This window comes from Vanellus vanellus (assembly GCF_965231255.1).
Source record: "Vanellus vanellus genome assembly, chromosome: 1".
In the NCBI taxonomy this organism is placed as follows: Eukaryota; Metazoa; Chordata; class Aves; order Charadriiformes; family Charadriidae; genus Vanellus; species Vanellus vanellus.
In genome coordinates, this window is record NC_138905.1 from 115,895,136 (window position 1) to 115,920,979 (window position 25,844).

A 25,844-nucleotide genomic window follows, 5' to 3' on the forward strand; every position below is an offset into this window, starting at 1 on the left:
TGTTCTATTCCTTCACTTTTATAAATTTTTCAGACTCCCTCCTCCCCTTCGGCTGCCTCAGTTTGCTCGTTTCTTTTCAATGCAATCATCACCTCTTTCTGAAAAGAGGCGACTGTACTAGCTTTACCCGGTTTGCTGGAAGGGCAACACCTTTATGTTTTATGCCCTTAGCAAGGACAAAAGATGTGGTGCCCTTTGAGATAAAAATCATTGTCTGGTATGTCCCAATATACATAGATCTGCAGAACATTAATTAACATACTAAAATCAACATCCTCACTAGTGTTTTCATAGCAAACAAATAGCTCCCTATCACTATGACATTCTCAATTTCCTATGTCCATAATTTTCCCCTGGAATAAGCCATGTATACATTGTAGGTACTTTGGCCGCTATGACCTTTGTGCAATATCATCAGAAGCAACACGCAATTGCAAAGATGAAAAACAGAGGACTCTGTGATCAAAGATTTTAGTTATTTTCCAGAAATGCCTTTTTATTTAAGAAATCTACTTTATAACTTGTTCTGACAAATGTCACGGCTGGAGAAATTCTTCCTCTAAGGGAAGATTTACGATGCATAGGATAGTTTTCTTTCTCTGTATTTTTCAGGAGACTGGATTCACCAAATACAAACTGCTCTTTGATTTGTGTGTCTGCATGTTCAGCACAAAGAAATGAAATACAAGAATGGGAAAAATGACAATACTCTTTATCTATAGGTAACTTTTTGGCACAGAAATATCATCCGGTGTGATCAACTGGAAAGTGCTGAGGTACTAGCCTACAACTATGTGGTAGGAACAGGATCTCCCACAGAGAAAACTACGCTTATTCTGTTCTTCACGCTGGCCACCACGTTGGCAGGCACATCAGTACCCCAGCAGATGGTTCTGAGTAGGGACTGCCACACGCAGAAGGTTGCCCTTTGTGGGAGGATTTCAGCTGAGGAATATCCGCCTCTTGAGAGGTCATGGTACCAGCTGAAACGTCGCAGGGCACAGCCCAGAGCAGAAGTAATTGTAAAGATAATGTTTGGGACAGAAATGAGAATACAGGTTTCCTTCTCTGGAGAAGACTCTGAGGAACCAGCAGCAACCAAAACCTGTGACACAGCTCAGTTTTCCTCTGACTGGCTTGCAAATGCCTAAGGCGCTAATGGGCCAGTGACTCAAGGCTCAGTTTGGCCAGGGGCCACAACACAGGTCTTCTGAACTTACAGTGGCGAGGACTGAGGCCATGTGCGCTTTCAAGTGGGGTTTCAAGAGGATAAGCTTAGTCAGCCTGCAAAGGACAAATGCAATTACCAAATCTGAGCAAGAACAGTCAATAAGGTCTCGTTTACCAGAAAGCCTCTCAATAACTTTTGTGCTCAAAGTTAAAAGGTTGCTCGAGTTCTTCCCTGAATCAGGACCGAATGCCAAAAATATCAGACTTAGCAGGTGATGAGAGGTTGTCAGCTGACCTCACTTGGATACGGTACCACCTTTTGCAAGCTTTTTTTTTTATTCATTAATACACTGATAGTTCTGAAAAGAAGATGAGGGCCACACTGGAAAACATTTAAATGTGTTCTGATGTCTGGGAATCTGAGGTAACCTGTAGTCTCTCCCTCTGAAATGGACCCGATGCCACAGCTGTCCTGAACTCTGGGTGCTGTATTTTTGTCACCTTTTGCTATTTTGGGCTATAGCATTCTCGAATTGCCCAGCCACCCAACTCAAACTAAGGACATTCAGCACTTTTAAATCCTCAAGGAGAACGCTGTCTTTGTGGTTGGCATATAGAACTGAGAAAAATACTAGTCTTACCATTGAAGGACGATGCTTTAGGTAAGTGGATGCTCTATTCTGAAGTCAAATACCTGCTGCTGAATTACAGTTTGCCCCATAAGTATACGGAACATTTTAAACCACGAAGGCCTGTATTTCACACAGTAGAGATTAAGTAATTTTGAACAATATGTGTGACAAATGCAAAAAATATTATTTGACGACTTACAGTTTTAAAATGCCCAAGACAACATTCAAAAGTAATCTGATGCTCCCAGTTGTTCTGCTCATCTGTTTGGTTAGGCTGAATATCATTATTACTGGTAAACAATATAATTTGTTGGGTTTTTTTTAAATAGTCTTTACGCAATCCAATTGAAGACAAACTACGATGTTTTAATATTTGGTTTGCATTTCTTCTCCCACTTAATAATTTCCCAATTCAGTACTTTAAAAAAAAAATCAAAGTATCATTTGCTGATATAAAAGGCATTGTAGCATATTTCCAATGTATGCAGTATTTAAGTCCAGGTAAAAATAAATCAACTATAAATTAGTGTATTTCACATATAAAAATGCTCTTTATCTTTACATTTCAGGCCAAAAACTAGTCTCAAACTGTTTAAAAGTAGGCACTTAACCTGTACTTGGCCAAAAATAATATTCATCATTTTTCGGTTATTAAATAACACCGACAGCACTTCTCTTTGTCGTATGCTTATCAGACCAATAGGCACAGCTGATCATTGGGTATTATCAGCCTGAAGTAGCAACTGAAAACAGCTTCAGTCTTCCTTGTTCTTCCTTATTCCCCTCATTTTAAGGAAAGGCATAACACATACTTGAAGACAACAGTTGGGAGTTTTCCCCCAGAATAAGCCCCAGCAGCTGCCTCTTGTGCTTTTGTTGAACCGTTTGCATCACTTGCACGTTCTTACATGGGAAGACCCCCACTCCCACCGGCTGTAGCAGGTGGCAGCTGAAGCGAAGCACTGATGCGAAGCACTACTCATCTGGCACTAACTTACAGGAACTGTTTCTTTGGTGACTTGTTGTTTAATCATGCAACTTGACGGTCTGGAGTGGACTTCATCCTGACCACGGCAACCCTCCCAGGTTATTCCAACACCTGGCCATATGTGTTGATGCAAACCCCATCCTATTTGTCCCTGAGCTGACAGTATTTGTTCCAACAGTGCTGGCTGTTTCAACAGGCTGTTAATATCCAGGTGAAGCCATGTAATTATTTCCCCGAATATCCAGGGTAAGGAGGGGGTGGGGGATACTGTATCGAAGTCTGTGGAGTTGGAGTATAAGGTGGAGGTAGGTCAGCTGGGTACTCCATTTCGTATTCGTAAGTGTACGGTGGTGGAGCCACTGAAATGGGAGAAAAAAGAAGACATAGTTTAAAATCTTTTTTTCAGATGCAGGCCCTCCAGTATTTTCTAGTTGGCATTCAGTCTTCCATACCACAGACGTAAAGTCTCCAGCAATGCGCTTACTTTTTTTTCAGACTGCCATTATATAGGCATTTTATATCAGTGCAAGTTCTTGCTTATTGCCCTTTCCTTCACTGCTTAGCTGTGTGCCCACTGACATGTTGTGCTGGTAACAGTGTTTGAGTGGCCATATGGCAGATGATACCAAGATGTGGCAGAGCTGATTTTTTTCAGGGGAGGAAGGCTGGGATTTTATTAAATCCATTCCCTTTCACCCCTTTCAGCAGCAACATGGACTTATGTCATTGCAGATTGACAGTGCATCCAGGGCTTTTGGTGATCTCCACAGACCTCTCAACCACCCTTTGGATCCCCAGGAGGTGCATGCCGTGCCGTGCCATGCCATGCCATGCCATGCCAAACGCAGCTGAAAGCTCCTGACAGCACTGCACCATCACACCTTCCAGGGCAAATGCTGGACATGTTCCCAGGATGTTCCCAGGGCTCTGGCTGAGGAAGAACAAAGCTTTTGCCGTGTTCACCCCAACGGAGACATCTGAGGAGAGCCCTGCATTTGTAAACTGGGTCAGGCGTTTAGGAAACAACAAAAATATTCACAAACAGCTGAAAACACTTTCTCAACTACTTTTAATAACCTTACAGAGGAAGGATTAATTCCATGATCAAAAAGACAGTAAATGTTGCAGAATGATGGCACGGTAGGAACCGAAGGCTCCATATCAAGACCTGATTGGAGTCCAGAGTCTGCTTCTTCTCTGTTCATGTCACCATGGATGCTTTCCTGCCCCCTTCCTAGAAGTCTCAGGCAGACTGGCAGTGAAATAGCGCTTGAATAGCAAGGAAACAGAAACATCGGATGTTTGTGATGGGGAGAAGAGACTCAAACCCCAGTGTGCCATGAAAAGCACTCCTTGCTCTCTGAACACCCGGCTGCCACGGTGGCTGAGGCCAAAGGAAGGGCATCCCCTCGCTTGCCGCTCCTGTCCAAAACAGGTAAAGGCAGGGGGGAGGGTTGATCACAAACCCTGCAGCCAAAGCCAGGTCAGTCATTACTCCAGAGGTGTTCATGACAGCAGGGGACACAGAAATAATTTCAGAGCTTCCCCATCCTCCGAGGAAGAACTGCTGGAACTAACGTTTGCACCAGGAATGGGGAGCATGCGGAGTCAGACTCCTGGACGTGGAGAGATAGGGGAGAGTCATTGCAGGAGCAGACTTGGGGAGGAAAAGGCTACAGCCCCGGAGTCTTCATTTCGCTCTTGTTTTTACAGCTTGCTGTGACTATTAGATTCTGAAGCAGCTCTTCGGCAGTTCATGGTTGACAATATTACAATTTTCTTTCATCACTCATCTCTCTATGCAAAACAATGTTGCAATGATGATTATAGATGGGTTTAGTTTAACTGGGAAGTAAGAGCACGAGGGAGAAAACAGACACTCAGAGCAGTGAATGTGATAAAGGAACACATAATAAATACTGCATTGCTTGCCTGTAAGTACATGTAATGCACCTGCCGTTTGCTGCAACCTTTGCAACAGGAGGGAATATACAGGCAGGGGATCTCTAAGAGTAGGATGTGGGGACTTCATCCATGAAACACCATTGCCTTTTATTACAGTGAACTCTCAAGTTATCCCAAGGCAATCGCTCCCGGGTTTGTAATTAACAGTATCACTGAAACAGACACATGGCTGTGCTGCATAAACACCGTAATGCTGCTTCCAGGGTCAGCTTTGCTCTTCGACAAGGTGGCCACTTTCAAGTGGTGTGGAGCCCAGATGAATGAGCCATGCAGACCCCAGCTGGCTCGGTGCAGATCCACCTTTTGTGCTCCTGTACCCCAATCCCAGAGGGGTGCGAGTTGACAAGTGCGGTACAGGGGGTGGCTCTGCGCAGAGCTAGCTCAGGTACAGCCTGATGGACCGCTTCCCACTCACCATGGGCACAACTGCCCTGGAGCAGACCCATGAGGGGTCCCTACTGTCCCATGGGGTGCCCCAGAGCCGGTGACAGCTCATTAGCTCAGTGCCAGGTCTGACTTAGGCTCTGCGCCTCCCCTGCTGTTGCCCTGCTCTTGAAAAAAAATTGCACCAAAACAATGTAAATCCACAGACAAGCCTGCACTGAGCACATCCAGCACTAATCCAGAGCTAACGAGCACCGCCAGATCTCAGCTGTATTTGACCAAGGCACAAGAGACATCTCTGCACCGTGCTCCACAGTCCCTATCTGTTCAGGCACAGCACCAGGCGGATGCTGATCCCACACTGTGCGCCAGCCAGCAGTCTCTCCCGGGACACACAGCAGAGAACACGCTGCAAAGGCGCTTCTGTGCCTTTGTAGAAGTCGCCTGGGATCCCGCAGCATCCCGCAGGGCTGGTGAGCTCTGGCCGAGTACCAGCCAGCTCGGGCTGCATTAGACTCCACGTGGCACCACTCGAAGCCCTCGCGCTATGATCCACAGACCTCATTGTCCAGGTTTCCCCCCCCCCCCCACATTACATTGGGCAATGGAAGGGAGCCGACTGCATGTGAACAAGAGCAAACACGAGAACCAGAACACAAAAGAAGAACAACTGATCCGTCACCAGAGAGCCTCTGGCACAGGGAGAAGGTCTACCCTGCACAAGGCAGCGAGGTCTCAATGTGCCACTGCGGGCACCGCAAAGCCATACAGCTGTGCGAGCATGGCACCCTGCCAGATCTCATTAGCCCGCTGAGTAGCTGAATAAATTAGCCCAGGCAGAGTGCTGCACTGACGAACACTGCGCACGCTGAGCTGTCTCGCGTTTCTCAGCAGGGAGTCGTGCTGCTCCCCTCCGGACTGAGAAGAGCCACCCGCTGTATTCACATCCCCCCGGTACTGCGCAGCTGTAACTACCCAAAGATACACTTCTACCAGGAATGCAGGCACTCTTGCAGGGGTGTCACTTCCCGTCCTTACCTGGGTACGTGCTGATAGTGTTGATGTGCGTAGTTCGGATGACCCCTACTCGAGTCCCACGGTTGTTCTTCATGCACATGCAGATGCAGATGGCAATCCCGGCAATCACTCCCATTATAAATACTATACCGAAAACAATTCCAGCTATCGCTGTGCCTCTGCAAGGGGGATGGAAACATGCAGTCAGTCTCCACGGAATAATGTTTACAAAACAAAATTATTTTCACAGGAGTGGCCCCCGTTTGAGGAAAAAAAGCGCATATCGATTACTGAAAATGCTGCAAATCTTGATCTGTCAGGGCATCTGAATAAAAGAAATGAAAGATCTCTGAGACCAAAATGAGAAACTCTTTCAAAGTCACCTTTGCAATCGTGCCAGATCACTCTACTGATTTTACGTTAAATCTTCCCATTCCAGGGCCTTCTGAATTTAGCAATTATTAAATATTACCAAGAATAATTTCTTTCCTTTCCCTTCATCACACAAGATTTTCTTTTTCCTAACGGCATCGGTATGATTTTCTTTCAAAAAGAAAGACTAAGTTATCCCCAGTAATATATTCCAGAAGCATCCTGAAGAGCCTGCATGCTGTGCTTCCACAGGAATGGTTTTGTCATTGTTTCATCTTAGGTCAAAAAGTCCTTCTGCTGTGCTTCTGAGCCCACAGATTAAGGAGAGCCTCTTCTTCTTGAGGATGAGCACACGAAGCAAAGCAAATGCCCACTCTTTCACACATCTGCTGCTGCAGCCAGCGTAAGTATTTGAGGCTTAAACGATTTCTTTTAAAGCGGTCCAGAGGAAATAATTTAGCTCAGCCCGTGAAGTAATGAATCAGACTTTCCTTGACATTATATACAGAAAGAAAAGGAAGCCTTATTGCACTGACACATGGGAGAAAAACCTCACCAAGAGGCACTGAAGAGCTCCCAATAATACTGAGGGCAAAATCAGCCTTTCTGATGAACCCTAGTTCACTCTGGTTTGTTGTCAGGCGCAGGCAGTGAAGCATATGTTATATGAAAGATGGTATTTATAGCCTGCCCTTTTATGAAAAAAACCCAGTGACTTGTCAGAAATATTCTTGTTCTGTGCGTCTCTTCATCTTGCAGCAAAGATTTCAAATAATGACCTTGCTGGCAACCTTTTTACTGGACATTTTAATCAATCCAAACTGATAGTTTGTCAACGTGAATAAGCTCCATTAGGAATTATTGCAATGCAGGGAATAAAACACACACTGCAATACTACAAAGGCAAATACTAAAAGGAGTCTAAAACACAGTTTGGCCTCCCCCATACCAGTGTGGGTATAAATAGCAGGCCTGATTTTCAAAATGCTGATTTCCAAAAAAGTTAACAAGAGTCAGGATGGACTCAATACTTGAAAAATCAGACCTTCTATTTAGGGACCTAAATATGAATTTAAGAGCTTGTTTTTAGACCCCAGCTATCCAGGAACTTGGCCAAGATTTGCAGTACAATTACTGCATTATATAGCATAAGTAAACACTGACAATTCACTGTCTTACCAAAATACACTGCCAGGGAGCTAAATTGCTCTTTGTTGTTATGTAGCAATGAATGAAGAGTGTGCAGGGAGAGCAAACCTGTTAACATTTTGCAGAATATATAAAGGCCTAATTTATGAAACCTCAACTCGTGGCAGCAAGCACCTGGCCATAAAAACAGCAGCTCAAAACACTGATGTGATCAAGTGCTTTGGTATTAACCGCCACGAGTAACTGAGAAACAACCCTCCCACCTCCCTGCATACCTGATAGTTTGCATCTGAGAAAAAGATAGTCTGATTCTCTTGGAAGATGGGACCAAGAGACCTCCAGTTTTCCCATCCAGCTGTCTCTGGGAATGTTATCTTTACCTTGAGAGAAACTGCCGTATGAGGAAACAGTTTGATTCAGGAGACACTTTAAGATAATGTTCTCTTCATTCCAGAAAGTGTTCTTATAATATCACAATTAAAAAATCAGGCATAATGCAAGGTACCCCTATTACAAACAACAGTGAATCGCTAGTGCTTTTGCTACACCCATTTAGTGGATGAATCACTGTGCCCTTTGCTGGGAGCAGCGTATCGCAGAGCCCCAGGAAGCTCTGTTACGCTGAAACAATCCCTTTCTCCAGTGGAAGAAGCAGAACCAGACACTGCTGACCACCGGCCTCAGGTCCTGCACTGCATTTCTGCTTTGTTCACAGTCCACTGCTGCCCAGCTCCTGCATCCCAGGCTGGGATGCGAGAGCTGATCTGCCTGGCTGATCTGCTTAAATCCCAGAAACCACAACAGTTTCTTGCACTTCTAACCAGCTGCTCCCTGAGAAAAAAACCAACCTCCATCCTACAGTCTCACAGAGGTGGGTAACAAACAGGACACGTTACCTTCCCAGTGCTAAATTAAACATTCTGTATTAACAAATCCCATTTTAAACACAGTTTAAATAGTGTTTGTCTCAGCTGTCTCCAAAGGCAAAGGTGTCCCATTTGTTCCCAAAGCGGTCAGCCAGATGCCATTCGGTCATCCGGCCTGAGAGATGGGTTGTGCTCTTCATGCACCAGTGCCTACCGGACACCCCAGCCTCACCCCCAAAGCCCACTGTCCCTTTCTGCACAAACAGCAACTGCTCCAAAGCAGTATCGCTCCACTAATTTAACTGATGGTTCTGTGTCACTTTACATAAGAAGTAAGAGTGTTCATAAGGAAAGAAAAAAAGATGACAAAAGGTCTAATAGCATCTTCAAAAGGAGTTTCCACCTTTGCTGAGATATTAAGCAGATACTTATAAACCTGTCAGCTTGCTTCGGGTGACAGAGCTGAGGTCTGAGGACCCACTTGCAGTGCGGCAGCTTTTCCTAATGAACTTTTGGTAGTGTTGGCTGACTGGCACTACCTTGCCCCCGCAGCAGGGCAAAACAGTGGCAGGGCAAGACACAGCTGTAGAAAGCCCATCTATATCAACCCGCATCTGAAATTCAAAAAAGGCTGGAGTCCACTGGCAGATCTTCCAAGCTGGAAAAGGCCTCTCAGTCTAAACACTACTATACTGGAAAGCAAAAACATGCCAGGCTAGCAAACGTGAGTCAGTAAGAAAAATAAGGAATATCTGCTAAAGAAAGCCGCCTTCTGCTGGTCCCCACCGTAGCTCCTGTTGGTATAGCCATGAACCAGAAACAAAAATGGTCCTCACAGAAAATAATCACCAGTTTAGCTCTGCTGAGAAAACTGTTAAATGTAAGTCTTACTCATGATTCTGAAATCAGGACGAAAAGCAGTTTAAATAGCTAGACGCACCGCTGCTCGTGGATTCAGGTTTTCACACCGCAGTGGTAAATTTAGACCACCTATGGATGGTTACGCAAAGAGAGCCTGAGAGATACAGAGCAAAAGATGTAGGTCACTTTTTAAATCCGGTTACAGCCTGACTGAGCACCAGCAGAAAGGCACTTGCTGGTCTCGGTGGGCTTCAGATAAGACCCAGTGCCACACACGTGAAACTGTTCCAGGAACTGAGTGTTTTGAGTTGAAAAGGATCTGTTTGAGGGGACTTCAGGAGATACACTTTCCCAAATATCTATAATAGAATATATATAACGTTATACCACTCTCTGACAATGAGCCAAAACGAAAACCCATCCTGATGCAGAGACCTGCAGCCCCCACCAGCCACAACAGCCCCCAGGATAACTAGGAGCATTCTGCCTCTGAACATCAGGCTGCACCTTCTCAGCACCAAATCCTGGCAGGACAACGGTCATGCAGTGGCTGTTCTGGGCACACAGCACAAAAAAAAAATGCTTGTTCTTTTTGTGGAAAGCCTGTGGTATGACTAGAACGTATGAAGAAAAATAAGCACATACTTTTTATAAAATGGTGAAGTTTCTCTTCATGTTATTAGGGAATTTTTGAAAAGAAATATCCTGTAAATAAATATCCCTTATTTATATTAAAAATGCTTGCTTTGTCTCCCTTTCTCTCACTGGTATTTTAGACTTCTATATGGAGACACAGAGGGATACAGAAATTTTTCATTCTATCACCACTGTAGAGCTGTTCAAGGGAAAACGCCTAAGAGAAAAAGGACCCCGTAAAGCAAAAGAAGACCTAGAAACCACACAGCAACTAGGAAGTCTGAAATAAAGAGAAAACTTTGAAATGGAACAATTCGAAGGAAAACATTATGCAAAGTCCTTTACAGAAACATAACCAATGAAGAGAAAAAGACCGCCACAGAAAAACAATGCACAGAAAAGGAGGAAGGAGAGGGAAAAATAATGTTAAAGCTGTGGAAATGTCAAGAGAAATTGTCAAGGTAAAAATCAGATACTCAAAGAAGCAGGTTTCCAGCTGCTTTTAGCAACATCCCACTGGAAAGAACATAAGACGCATTCACAGGCTAACACTTCTGGCCCAGCAGAGCCCCGCGCAGGGAGGGGATGAGGCCTTTTGCTGGGTGGCACCAAGGCCTTGGCAATGCTGGAGCCAGGCCGGGCTCTCACTGCTCTTGCAGACATCGCAGCTGAGGTGCCTGGCGTCAGAGAACCCATCCCTGAGGGAACCGGGAGCTCGGGCGTTTTGCACAAGTGGCAGAGGCACCACCAGCGGCTGCTCCAGCCTGCGACTGCTAGGGTTGCGACGACTGGGGAGAAGGAGAGAGACTGAAGAGTGGCCCTGCTCCCTTCAGGTCTTAACGAGTGGGAACTGAGTTCATTTAGCACCCCTTTCCCCTCCAGAAGGCTACTAATTTGGGTGTTAGGCAAGCAAAGTGGACGTCAAACTCACTCAAGACAAGTACTGCCCCCATGGCCATCTCCAGTTTGGGGACAGTGGATCTTGGAGTCTTAAAAATCTTATGGCTCAATAGGTTAGTGTTTCCTTAAGGAAGAATGATTCCTGAATATGTATCAATTTTTAAATGCATTGCCAAAATTTGGGAGTAAAGTCTCCACGGCCTCTACTGCTACACAGCAGAGACTTGGTAGTTCGTTGGCATCCTTTTATTGCCTGTTTTTCCTTCACAGGTTCTTCCTTAACTTCACACGTGGTATCGCATGGAGCATAAAACTCTGCTGGGGACCCTGGTTTATTAGCATAAAACTGCAAAGAGAAGAGAAAACCTTTCAGTCAGCTTTTCCAGAAAGCCCACAAACTGTAACGCAAGATGTCTTCATCTCACTGGCCCTGAGAGAGCTCCTCCTGAGACTACCTCCTCCACCCCCGCTTCCCACCTGGGAACCCCCAAAGAAGTGTACGTCCCCAAACTCCCCACGTCACCGCAGCTGAGGGACGCTGCACAGCATGTGTCCCTGGCCTCCTCCTGCCCCTGAGGCATCCTCACCAGGGTATCACGCACAGGTTGGGCTCCAGGTACGGGTCAGGGGAAAGCAGGCAGGGGGACAGATGCCTGCCAGCCCAGCCTCCAGCCACATCTTTGCATCTCAGCGCTGCTTCAGCTTCCCCCCAAAACCCTGCTGCTGAGGCTTGGGCTGCCCTCCTCTGCTCATGTCAACCTCCACTCATGCCTCCACACCTGCAACTCCTCTGGGTGCTGGGACAGACCCAGCCATTGGCACTGTCCTCCTCTGCAGATGCTGTGGGGCTGATTTGCATTTGCACGTCCTCCCATGTCCCCACCTGGCAGCACCCCTTGTCCTCTGGGTGCCTTGGAAGGAGTGGGAGCTGCCCAGCACTCTGCTCGCTGTCCCCGTGCCCCTGACTCTTCAGCTTTGGGTTGTGCAACCTTCACACCCCTGCCCTGTTTGCATTTGTTGTCCTTCACAAGCAGATGGTTTCTCTGGATTTCTGTTTTCCTTTGGCCCTTCCCCTCCCTGGAACACCTTTAAAGGCTTTCTTAAACTGGAGAAGCCACTAGGGGCAAGTAGCCTAAAAGATGCATGGGGAAGAGCAAAAAAAAAGGGAGAAAACTTTCTCTCCTGGTCTCCTTCAATGTCTCACAGCTCAGCAACTTTCTCACCCAGGCAGGTTGGTTTTTTAAGTGTAACACTCAGTGGATTTCTCCTCTGCAAACCCGCCCAGCCTCATCCTGAGCTCACGTAAATTTTAGCATCCACAGGATCATGTGGCAAAGAGCTCCCCAGCTTAATTACGTATCTGAAGAACTGTCTTCTCTGGTCTATTCTGAACCGAATGCCCGGGAGATTCACCCCAGCCTCCCAGCTCTCGGCTCATCAGCTGCCAGCTACCCATTCCACGCTACCTGTGATTTTACAGACCTTTAGCATCATGCCTGGCAGCCAACTCTTCCCCATCGTGCAGGACCCCTGTCCTATGTGGCTGTTGTGTGTACAGGGACCGCTCCATGCCTCTCATCACCCTGGCCACCCCTCCTTGCATTTTTTCTCATCCTCTTCTGCTGTTTTCTGAGAGCTGCAGCAGAAGCAAATACGACACAAAGGCACAATAACATTTGCTGTTTTCTTCTCTATTTTCTTCTTAAATAACCCACGGTATTAGATCCGTTTTTTATTTGGCCATCAAACAGTCAGGAACTAAGATTTTATGGCACTATTTACCATAATACCAAGTCTCGTTTCCGAAAGGTAATGTTAGCCCAGAGCCCATCAATTCCTGTGGGAGTTTGCGTTGTTTTTCCCTGTATGCATTACACAGTGTCTATGGGCCCTGCATCTTCGGTCTGGACTCGTGTCCTCTACCGGCAGACACAGGCTACAGCTAGTTCAGGTGAACTTAACCCACCAGTTTTTCCAAAGCCCAGCTCACTCTGTAATCCTGTAACAGTTTAGAAGCTATCATTGCAGAAGTGACAGATCTCCGCGCCGGAGATGCATTTATATTGGCACAAAGGTCTTTTCATCTTGTAACAGCTCACATTAGCAATTTTACAGAAATTTGACCGAGTATGGCAAGAAGTTGTTAGAAGCATGTCAAGATCAGTATTCCCACTCGGCCTTCGCTATATTTCATTACCATATTAGTGCAAGAAAGACGTGCCATTCTCAGTCTTCACTTTGCTCAGCTGATCTCTTCCATCTCATAACCTTTCCTAATTTCCAGTACTTTTTTAGTTCTCCAATTAATTTATTGCCATCTCTCTGTATTTATGATTTGCTGGCACTGCATCTCTAGAATAATATTAATGCATGCAATACATTTTGGAAGATTACTGCTAATGCTAATAAACACCCTTTAATTTTTCCCCCTTTCAGGCATTCAAAAAGAAGCTGATAAGGGATTTTTTAAAACTCATTCTCTGAGATAAAATAAAAAAGTCAATCATCTTTGATCTCCTGATCCAGCCATTGACATTTTTAAAATCCACTCTTTGGACTCTTAATCAGACTTGATGTTAGTTGGAGGGAGGGGGTGTTGGGCTACTTCTTTAATTTGCTTGGCAAACCCTGCTTTACTTGGACCAACAGCAGAAGTGCAGAGGGGTCACATGCTGTTTTCTCCTGCTCCCGCCAGAGCAGGCAGACCTGTTCTGGGGTGGTTTGCATCTCTCCACGGTTGCCCCTTTATTTTCATAAGGACAAAACCACGTAGTGAGAGATCCTCTAAGAGACTGGCTTTGCTGTCCAGGGCATTTTGGCTTTACCACCAGGGTACCTTGAGAACCCCATGGCAAAAGCTGATGGAAGAGGGACTGAATCAGCCGCGGTGCCCCATGGCTGAGCCAGCAGCCTCCTCACCACAGGGTTTTACAGCCCTGGAACGCAGACACCAGGGTGGCACGGACTGCAAAGCCACCCACGTCATGAATCAGTTAAATAGTCAGCTAACTGCTGCTTACTGTTCTAAATTAAATAATTAGTTTACAGAGTAGCAACTCCAATGGACCAGGCTTGCCTTTGAGGCTTTACTTTGCAAGTCGTGCTTGGACAAAATTCCAACTAGTACTTCCTTTACATACACGTTTTACTGCAGGGAGGAAGGAGATGATTGTCAGCTTCCGTAAACAAATCCCGCCTGCCTGTTAAAACTGGGTACAGACTGTACTTGGGCAGTATTTCCTTTCTTTTGCTCCTACTTGGTTGTGTTTAAGGTGTATTGTTAATGTTTAATTTCTTACAAATAGTTTCCTCTGTGCCGTTGCCTCCCTACCTTGTTATATTTGCAAGATTATTAACTCTAGCACCAAAATATCCCGAGAAGCAGCTGTGCAGTGAAAAGGTGGTGGGTAATCATCCCAATTCCTCACCTCCCTCCTCCCAGCTCCTTGTAGACAGGTCATCACTTTGAGACTTCTCCATATTGTTAAGATACATAATTTTGCAAAGGGTTAAAGGATAGTACGTTCTGGCGTTTAGTACTGCCAGTGACTGAGCAATAGCTACCTTCTGCAGCTTGTCAAAAGGCTGCTGAGCCACTGAAGCGTAACTGTGGAATACTTGCAAAACCAGAGAGAAAATCATATAAACTGCAAACCAAAAGGATATGTAATTACAGCTTGTTCTGGTTTGGGCTATCGTCGGGCAGACTTTTCAGACAATTTGCCTTTTGAGAAATATAGAGACATTTTATGCTTACTTTCTCTATGCCAAACCATACGCTTTTCTCCCCAGCACATTGCCGGAGATGCTGCTTGGCCAGTAGAGCCGCAAAACGCTTCAAATGAAAGATCCTGAAAAGACATGTAGCTGCTAAAGTAAAGGGAGAGTAGAGAAAGCAAGCTTTTCCTCTTGCTGGTTCCCAAACTGCTTCCCCTGCCGGCGTACGACAGCCCTGAGACTCTCCTGCTGCCCGAGACGGAGCGGGTGGAGGGAAGGAGGGCATTGCTTCCACCCTGCTGAGTCCTCAGTGCAGGGCTGGCTCAGAAATAATTTTATGGACAGAGGGAACAATGCATGAAATATAGCTGGGAGGCACATGCCGCAATATAGCAAGCACAACACTTGATACACTGTGGTGTTACTAACTGATCACGGCTAAGCAAATACGTTTTGATCAGTCCCAGCCTGTCCAGCATTTTCAGCAGACTAATACGTGCACACATGCAGATGGTGGATTTGAAACACTATCTGTCTGGCAGTTCAAAAATTTCAGAACACTGCCAGAATGTGAAAAAAAAAAACCAAACCAGCAATGCATATTTAAATTAAAACAAGAGATTTAAAAAAAAAGGCAGAAATACAAAAGCAATGGTGTGGGGAGATTTTTTTTTTGACCTTCTACGTGAGACGATTCTGATTAAGGTATTGCAAGGTTCCCAGTTACCACTTTTCACCCTCATGGTCTCCTGCTGCTTCTCTGTCCTTGTTTTGCAGAAGCTCCTGTCGCCCCACCTTTCCCTCTCAGACATCCTGTGCTGGTCCCTGTAGCCATGACCTTCCCTTGCTCTGTAATGTGCTTCACATGCTTCCCTGGAAAGGAAACAGAAGCCATAATGCAATTTCCACTTTCCAAAACGTTCCTCATTGTGCTCACGAATCCAAGGCCCAACCTGACATTGACTTCAACAGAAAATTACGGCACGATTGTACCTAATGTAGTCATTTGCTTTAATTTAGGGATTTTTATTCTTTTTATGCCTGCAGTTTGCATCGCTGACTGAGCCTGCCATTTAAAACACTTTCTGAATCAACAGCAACAGGAGTGGTAGAAATTGCTGCCCAACTTCCAGCCCTTTTGCCCATCAAAGCACAAGAGGTCAGGACGATATGGTGGGCTTCCAAGAAGACCACAAAGTTAGCAACCCCCAGTAATAGCTCATTTTTGGCAGCCGGGTTACTGGGTATACACACTTAGGAGAATCACAGGAATATTATCTTTCTGGTAGTTCTTAACATACTCTTTCTGACAATGATTTTATGTATACCAGCTTCAGCAAACACTTGACTTTGCACACTCCGTGAGCTCAGTACAGGAGAATCCTGCAGCTCCCCTCCTAGGAAGTTCTTGCTGTAGGAGCCTGACTTACTACTCCAACTTCTGGACCTCTTGCCTGTCAGATCCTGAAATCTGAGTGATCAGCAGTCAAATCTGCCTAGTTTTACCCAGGTATGCATCTAGACTGTATTTTTACCCAGCCTGAAGCCAAGCCTGTAGGGTCACAGTTGCCAGAAAGGTTGATAGATCGGCACCTTTTTAGCATGCCTGCTGCCAGCTTCATGCCTGTATAACAAACCCCAAAGCCGGCCACGCGTGAAGTGACTCTGATGTGCCAGGGAACATGTTGTACAGGGCTAGCTGCTTTTTGGTCAGTGAAACGAGTGAGCAGGAACTAAGGGAAAAGGTGAAAAGATGGGGCTCTTGACTTTTGCTCCGTGAGGCAGGGGAGCACCACGGCAGGATGGAGGTGACCCACATATTAATTAATTTTAAAAGAGTAAATATAATTAAATTTAAAAGAGTAAAAATTGTGATGGTTGTAATTAAAAAGAGCAGTTCCTCACAATTTCCAAAACAATTTGCTAAACAGAGAAGCAAACACTAGATGTGGACACCAAAGGAGAGCTCTGCCACACTCCAGGATGTCTTCTGTGTCCTCCCTTCATTTACTCGCTGTTGGCCTTGATATCTGTTTCCATAGTTTCACACCACTGTGCCCGTTCCAATCAACTTCACCCGCAAAGTGAAGGCTGCTCCTTACTGTATTTCATTTTCTCCATATAAGAGTGTGTCCTTCTCAACAGCCTTGTGTGTGCCATCTAGCCACTACCCCGAGCGCTGTGGCATGAGCTGTAGTTGGTGGCAGAGCTACGAGCCGACCATCCTCTGCTGCCACACTTCCTTTGGCTGAAACACCGAAACCAATGAAAGAGAACAAACTCATTGTTGGCAGAAAACCCTCTACCCCTTAACATGATGACCGCACCTTTTTGTTGGTTTCTGAAAAAATAACATCAAAACCAACAACAAAAATAGTAGTAGCGCTGTCCTCACTATGTTTCATTTGGGTGGCAGGGTGAGAGAGGATGGGTGGGCATCAGGGTGACTTTCCTTAGCTGTTAAGAGCTGGGACCTGATTCTTGGACAAGGCATCCTCCAGGCACAGCAGAGACTAGGGCTGGGTGGGCACAGCGGAGACCAGGGCTGGGTGGCTTCAGAGGGCAGTGCTGGAAAAGACTTTCCCTGCCCGTTCCTGGTGGCAGCACAAACTCAACTGACCGTGTACATCTGGCTGAACTCAATGACTGAGTGAATGGAGGTTAAAACATGCTATTTCCCTGCCAGTTAAATCCTTTCACAGATCACAGAATGGTCAGGGTTGGAAGGGACCTCTGGAGATCATCTAGTCCAACCCCTCCACCAGAGCAGGGTCACCTACAGCAGGTTGCACAGGACGGTGTCCAGACGGGTTTTGAATGTATTCAGAGTGGGAGACTCCACAGCCTCTCTGGGCAGCCTGTGCCAGTGCTCTGGCACCCTCAAAGGAAAGAAGTTCCTCCTCATGTTTAGATGGAACTTCCTATGCTCAAGTTTGTGCCCGTTACCTCTTGTCCTATCACTGGGCACCACAGAAAAAAGACTGTTCCCATCCCCCTGGCACCCTCCCTTTAAGTATTTATAAGTATTGATAAGATGCCCCCTCAGTCTTCTCTTCTCCAAACTAAACAGACCCAAGTCCCTCAGCCTTTCCTCATAAGAAAGATGCTCCAATCCCCTAATCATATTTGTAGCCCTTTGCTGGACCCTCTCCAGCAGTTCCCTGTCCTTCTTGAACTGGGGAGCCCAAAGCTGGACACAATACTCCAGATGTGGCCTCACCACGGCACAGTAAAGGGGGAGGATAACCTCCCTCGACCTGCTCACCACACTCTTCTTGATGCACCCCAGACATGACAGGGTTGTCTCTGAGAAGCAAAATGCCGCTGAATATAACTCTAAGACAATGTTATTATTTGGCTTGCTAATGAGAAACCTGTTTGTATTATGTAAACGTGGCTTTTCTAGGCTGTAACCCTGGAATTTCTAGGTTCCCCTCAGGGGTTGCCAAAGAAGGCCATGGTTCAAGCATTCAGTCTCAAAATACTCTAACGGAGGCAAAAGCCCAAACTTGGTATCTTGCCTTCAGTCCATGCTTCATATAAAATTGCATGTTGCTGACTCAAGAGCTCCTTCCCAATTATGGAAAAGATGAGGCCAACAGAAACATTTTTTTCCTTCTTGGTGGTCAGCTCTGAAGACAAAAGTAACATAGATGCCAATCAAATAGCTTATGTAGATTGCTAAGTAAGATATATTTTTCATATTAAAAGATTTCTGCCTAGATGCAATGTAGCCCCTAAATAAACACTTGTTGAATCATTGCAAAGAAGTGCACTATCAGCTCCCGACAGAGACACACAAGCCAAACATGAGCTTTCAGAGGAACGAAGACCACAGAGGGCAGAGGGAGAAACCACCAAGCAAACGCCACAGACCAGATATTACAAAACTGACTGCAGCTCTTTCTTGTGCGCACTGAACTGGAAGAGCATCGCAGAGACACTCATCCCTGAAATGCTCCCTGCTCATTCAGCCCATTTTTCAGGAGACCATCATTCTCCCTCAAGGGGAATTACAGATCTTCCTCTGGCATAGCATCCTAGGATATATCCTCATCACCTATTTAAAAGTTGCATGGAACCTCAGATCATCCAGGGTGACTTCTTTTCCGGAAAACACTGTTTCTTCATGAATTGCCTCTCTCTGAAATAAGTACAGTCTTGGGAGAGATCAGAAGACACCTGAATGCAGCAACGCCAGGAGTGCAAGCTGTATTTATCCACAACATCACTAGAAAAGCATCCAAAGAGTGTAAACAAATTGGAGACTTTGGCTGCTCCTTCTGGAAAGACGAGCAGTGCTTCCGCTCCTTTTAATGGAATGTCGCATGGACACCAGCACCATGAAGGAGGCAGCACCGGGACCCCCTTGCTGAAGCAGTCTCAGGGCTGCTGCTGGTTACCTGGTGACTACATCTGCAACTAGAAAACAGCTTTGATGACAAAAAGCCAAGCCCCTTCCAGTTCCAGCAAAGCTCAGTGCACGTGATATGCGATTCATGGTCCTTTCCTAAGTAATAGTATTGTTTCAGTTGTACTCTTTTCACTGACGTTAGTGAGCTATAAATTACTCCTGGAGCAGAAGCTTATTAACTCAACTCTTCTTCTCTTTTTTTGTTTTTTTAATTCTTGGAGATCGAGGGAGGAAGAAGGAGAGAATTTTGCCATTTTATGCAATAAAGGGGAGGAAGATTGTAACCAAAAATCCTTTTTCACAACAACAAAGTGAAAATAACATGGAATAAGACAAAGCAATAAAATATCTGAAAATTAACAGATGCCTGCTTTACAACGCTACTTTATGCACCTGAAAAAAATGTTTTTTGACTTCTTCAGAAATCTGATTCTCAGAATATAAACTGTGGCTTCAAAATGCATTTATGATTTACTAAATTTCAACTCAAATAGGAAGATTTTACTGCTTTTAGAATTCTGTCTGTTAGACAAAAGAAAAAGATGTAGGATTTTTTGGGACGCGGAATAATCTGAAGCAGTTCTTGGAAGATCTGGGAGAAGAAATTCGGATTAAGAGATTAAAACACAGTGTCGTAAATTATTTGATTCCATTTTAAAAACAAAATCATAAATTATGTGCACTGCCTCAGTAACAGTGCAATAGCTTTTTTAAAAAGGCAGTGCTAGCTAGTACTGTATATTTTGAGTCTAAATAAATCTATCTGGGCTTTGAATTATCTAGCATAGGGATTTTTCCCTCATATCTTCCAATAAAAATAATAAGACACTGAGAGTTTAATTTTAGAAATTCTGGAGCAGAGTGAAAGAAAAAAAATGTTTTTCATCTTCTCTTTCCATCTCCTTTTCCTAATGTACTTTAATATTCAACTCTTACCCCTGTGAAAGCAATAAAAGAGCCTCTTCTGCATTCTTTTCTGCATCAGATTTATAGCACCAACTCCATTTTTCTTTCTCATTCTCTCTTCCCAGGTGCTGTGTCAGAGCTTATGAGGACCACAAAGACCCTCTGAGTCTAAGTCAGTGGACATTCTGGCTCTAAGTCACCATTTGCAAAAACCTACCATGAGCTTGAAAGTATTTACATAAGTCTTTGCAGCATTCAAACCTTATTATGTAGCATAAGCAAATCATGGTTTTAGTGGTTTGGAATACCGTCATTAAGCATGCATGAAGTGCCATTTACAAATGTAAAAGGAGTTAAGTGCTTGGGTATATGAATCATTTTATGTTTCTGGAGAAAAGGACTATGAGTCAGAAAACTAAAAAAACCTGAAAATTAAACTGTAGTTACAAAAACATGCTGTGGCTCTTACAGGTTCCATAAAATGATGAAAAGTTGCTTTATCTGAAGGCAGCTATGCTGAGGATGCAGAAGTCACCGCAGGATAAAAACATGTGCACACGCTACATTAAGTAACGTTGAGCTAGATTTGACCTCTTCCACCTCAGGAGCTGTTTGGGGGCTGGAGAAGAGCCAGTTACTGATGAATCAGCAATAACTTCCCTTGCAAGTGCATGAAACCCTTGCTCGTCTGCCTGCGCAGCTCGGATGAAGGACAGGGAAACCCCACCAAGCAGCGAGGGAGAGCAGTCCAAGGACCCAGTCCCTTCCTCCCCTTTCCTCTAGAGCTGTGCAGAAGAGACACCCCTTTGCCCTGGTCCCTTATTCCTCTAGAGCTGTGCAGAAGAGACACCCCTTTGCCCTGGTCCCTTCCTCAGAATTTCGGTGTCACTTTACCTTGCTTTTTATGCTAATGAGATGTAGCAAATAAAGTGCACTGATTTCTTTAGGCACAGAGCCCAATGCCTTTTCCCCTCTCACGCAGGGAAGGTGAGAAGCGCCGTCCCTGAGGGCCTCACTTGAAAACCACAGGAACGAACTTAAACATATGCTTAGGTTTAAATATCACGCTCCCAATGAAGTCCGCAGACTTCATGTGCTTTGCTGAATAAAAGCCTAAATCCACTGTCTGCCAGACAATTAAAATGTTATCCTTCCATTTTAGTTTTGCCTAAGGTAACAGCTTTGACGCTCGCTCGACTATTTCAGAAGAGACGCTCTGCTCCCTCCTCTCGGAAATGTGAGGAAGCCTGGCAGAAGGCTCTCCCATGCTGTGATTATCACATTTGACAGTAGTTAAACACAACCAGGAACACCAAAGCACAGCCAACCTTCAGGTGTCCTTTGCCATACTGCACGCTCCAGTAGGTTCATGCTCTTTAACGGGGCTGAGCTTTCGTCATGGCTCTGTGAAACAACAATGGCATCCACGAGCCAGAAGGGCTCGTAACCATGCAAATATCTTGGGCAGCAAAAATAGAGATGTAGTGACAATCTGAGCTGTTTTGACAGAATGATCTGTAAATGTAACATTTTGTGAAGTTTTCCTTGAGGCTTTAAGTACTGCTGTTATGTCACGACCTGTTACTAATCTAAACTTCACACCATTTTGCAACAGTGTGAAAGAAGTGACTGGATGCCCTTGTATGGCTTGCAAAATATTCAACATCAAAAGCACCCACAACCACTAAACCACATATTAATACAGTTTTCATTAAGATATGTGCTCATAGCGTCAATTTTTTTCCCAAGCGTCACAGTCCATTACAATCATTTCAGGCACACGCGCAACTGTTGGAAAGAGCAGACAGGTCAGTCAACAGCCCGGTAAAGTAACACAGAAAAACGTTTCCCCAGGAAAATGGACTGAATTCTGCCCCTTGGCATAAGCGAGCATAAACCCTGTTGATTAAACAAGAATTACACTCTTGAATCAAGAAATGTGCTTTAGCCTACACAGTAAACTAATATACTGACCAGGAACGCTGTGAGACATGCAAGGACGTACGCTCTGCCACACAGTAGCTCCCCAAAGCAACTCCAGTCTGGAAATACTATCACTTAAGAAGGGATCAAAAAAGCTATTTCAGAGTTTTACATCAAAATGGCATATGCAGGGCCAATTTAGAGATATATTACAAGAATTAACACATTTCTAGAGGAAGCTTGCAAAAGAAAATATTCTCAACAATCAGAAGAGTATGGCTCTGAACAGCTTTCCAGCAGATGCAGGAGGTGTTTGCTACTTGAGAGGTGTGAATATTAAGCTTGGCACATTTCGGAAAGCAATCACGTGACGGGTTGCCTGTGGTAGCAGGAGCCTGGTTTCAGTGACCCGGGAGTGCAATGCAAGCAAAAGTTCCGAATTCAAAGCTAAGCTGCAGTAGGTTTAAAAAAAAAAATATGCAAAGACATCAAAAGGACTCGCGTCGCTCTGAGTCAGTGCTAAGTCACCAGAGCTCTGGGAAAGCTCTGGGCTCAGAGATTGAGAGAAGGATCTAATTAGCAACCTCCATTCTAAACTTCTCCAAATTTTCAATTCTTTTCTTTCTGAAGCAGCTGCATGCATCAACTGTTCCCATACAAAACACAGGATCACTCTTGTATTAAGCAAACATTTACTTCGGCACAGACATTTTTATCCCATCAGGACAAATGGAGGTGAGACAGTGCCCTCAGACAGGTCTCATGGCATGGGAGTGGCATTCTTGGGCACCTGCCTGGTGGTACCAGAAGCATGTCACAGACTAGTCAATCTGAACTGCCAACTCGATCAAACTAACTGTACTGTATAGCAATTTTTCTGAGGTACAAAGTAGAATTATGCTTCCCAACTTTGGGGAAGACAAGTGGTAAATGAAAGAAGAACAGAACGAACGTGAAGCAAAAATGCAGATGGGACAATACGGCAAAGAAAGTAAAAAATGGGAATCTAAGAGCAACTACATTGAAGAACCAGAGAGACTAATAAAATAAAGAATTAATTGGTCCTCTCTGTGCCTATGAGGATCTCTCCTTTTGCCTTCCAAACTTCAAAGGCCACTTGCACTCAAACAGGCAGAGTTGAATGCAAAGGTCCTGACTCAACAAGACACTTCATCGCTTAAGTCGAACATATATTTAAATGCTTTGTGGCACTGGGACTCCAGCGCTTAAGGGGAACGAGGAAAGCAGGAACAGAAAAATAAGTGGCAGTATGTTGGACTTGTCAGAAGCAGCAGAACGCTCTGCATCTAGCATGTGCCATGAGCTGAAATGGAAGCAGGCTGGGAACAGAGTTACGAATTAACATGGTGCCATGGCTTAACCCCAGCCGGCACGTTGGACCACGCGACCACTAGAAAGAAAATTAACTCTATCCCAGCTGCAACCAGGACACAGATTTTAAGTACCAACGGCCTAGATGAAACAATGGCCGAGAAGGTCTAACCCTGAAGTTAAGTGAAGCTAATGGGCCACACTGATTTCTGTAAAACGGATCAGAATTTTACAAGCAGTGGTGCTCTACCTTTGGATTGTGCCTCGCTTTTCAAACAATGAAAAGCCTTGCGGCTTCTCACCCTTCACATGAATAGTGAACATTTCAACCAGATTGAAGGTTTGGGACAGGCACACTTTAGGAACGGGACAGCAACGGCACACACTGATCATGGGAGTAAAAGAGGGTGGGGATAATGGGAGTGTCCAAATTCCGGTTGCCTGACACGAGAGCATCCAGAAGTATGAGAAATGCACTGGAAACCTGCGGCTGTATCACATGGCACACACATACTCCCATCACAGAATGAGGTCCCATGACGGGAAGCCACTACGTTTTGGCCACATGATGAAGATATATCCAGGCACAAGTTGCTAAAAGGGCAATGGAAAATGAGAACAGCAGCTGAGTGAGGTGTCCGCTGCATTAATTAGCAAATTAGCCACTCTCCTATTTGAGGAAATTTATTCACTGCACAAAACCAAAGAAACACCAGGAACACTAAAGAAAAAAAATTATGACTTCAAAATAAGGAGGAAAGCAAAACATTGCTATGTATAATGAAGAAACTAGAGAAAACAGGGAAAAATATGAAGGTGTTTTCTCCCACAGTTCTCATTTTCAGTTTTTTGCAATGGACAGCTTACACTCTGAGTGGTTTTTTGCAGTTTCACTATTTCATACTTCAGCTATGTATGTCTGCCTGAACAAAAAACATGACCTAACAATCAGGTAAATGCATTTTTATCTGCCTGTCTTTAATGCTACCCTCTTGTCTACAGCAGTGAATAGAAGGTAAAGTCAATATGAAACCCATAAAGCAAGAGAAAACAATGACTGGTGTATATGACTTAATGGTGTCATTTAATGGACATATTTCCTGCCATAAAAATGCACTTGTGCCTTTCTTATGACCTGCCAGCTTGTAAGTAATGAAGTATGTGATCTTCTAGCTACTTAATTATTGTAATGTCTCTGTAGTTTGGTTTTGCTTTGGAATTATTTAATAATCTTTTATTCCACATTGTGTTTCTACCCTGCTTTATCACACAGATAATTAGAAAGAAAGAGATTTACAGCTTTTTTTTTTTCTGATCAGAGAACTCATGTGGATAAAGTAACACACATGCTTGCATGTTTTATAAGACCTTAATTTCAAACAACAGGATATCACTTGATTTTCAGCCTTCATCTGCTGCACTCACCAAAGATGACAAAGCTTCTAACAGGACCGCGTCAATGACAAACCACCGTTTTTAAGTAGCAATTTGCATTTTTTAAAGTGGGTATAGAAAAATTAAATAAAAAGTGGTGTCTCTGCATTTCTAAAATGTAAGATATTTATTTCGGAACTACTGTTCAGTGCATGCCTCATAGTACAGTCACCACAGTAAGATATAAATATTGCAGCCGCCAAAGAAGTACCAAGAAGTATCCAAGGAATCATTTCAGTCCCACTGTGTTTTTGCTTTCCCTTATCAGCAACTTCTCTTGAAAGGTGTTTCATCTATTTAAAAATCTTTTTACAACCCCCTCATTTCTTTAATGGGTTTGGGGATTATAAACAGACCCTCCCACCACAAGGGAATCAGATAATGCTCAGCTAAACATCTGTTTAGAGACTGAAGGTTGTGGTAGACCCATTACCAGATTACGAGTGGTCTGGAGACCCTGCTGTAAACACTAACTTTTGGGAAACAGAGAAAGAGATAAATTAAATCCTTCCATTTCAAAACAGCAATTTGGTAAAGTGCATTTTTCCTATTTCCCCCCTCAAAAACAGGGTTCAGGAGATTTCAGAGAAAAAGGTTTTCACCACTAATGAGAGGCTTAGATGAAAGCTCATATGATTTAAACCACGGTGTTCCATTCTTCTATTTTAATTGTCAAAGGGAACAGCCATGTTTTAATTTTGCCTTTTTCTCATTTGATAATTGCACAGAAAGCTGTTTCATTTAGCTTATTTAGTTCCTCACAGAATTAAGCTCTACAAAACCAAAATGTAAATCACGCTCAATCACTGACAGTTTAGACTACCGGCAAGCAGTCAGGTCTGATCTGAAGTATGAGAGTTTAGATGCATATTCGATTCAGAAGTCATGACCAAACACTCTGCTTTTTCTAGCTTTACAGCTGTGCTGGAGTTTTGGAGATGCACATCAAGATAGGGGGTTTGACTGCCTTTGACTGGCGCTTTGCACTGCGCTTCTGGTCCCACTGCTCAACCTTCAGCCTCAGATGAACAAGCCATCTTGGGGGAAGGAGGGAAAGCAGGAGGTGGGGAGAGAGAAGATCTCTTTCCCAGCTTCCTAAAGAGCCTCACCTATTTTTAATTAGTCGACACCATGCATGTGTGACAATATTCACAATATGGAAAACAGCGTTCCTGAGG

The 25,844-nt window shown here is 44.5% G+C and overlaps 1 protein-coding gene across 1 annotated transcript in view; it reads right to left on the reverse strand.

The window, feature by feature from the left end:
• Positions 1–2,190: 2,190 nt before the first annotated feature.
• CYYR1 (cysteine and tyrosine rich 1) overlaps positions 2,191–25,844 on the reverse strand; it is a gene marked incomplete at its 5' end in the record, with an annotated part of 60,501 nt that continues 36,847 nt past the window's right edge. The window contains 2 exons of the mRNA XM_082489422.1: positions 2,191–3,149; positions 6,178–6,335. Coding sequence (XP_082345548.1) covers positions 3,016–3,149; positions 6,178–6,335 — 292 coding nt within the window. The 3' untranslated portion in view covers positions 2,191–3,015. The remainder of the gene's footprint in view (positions 3,150–6,177; positions 6,336–25,844) is intronic.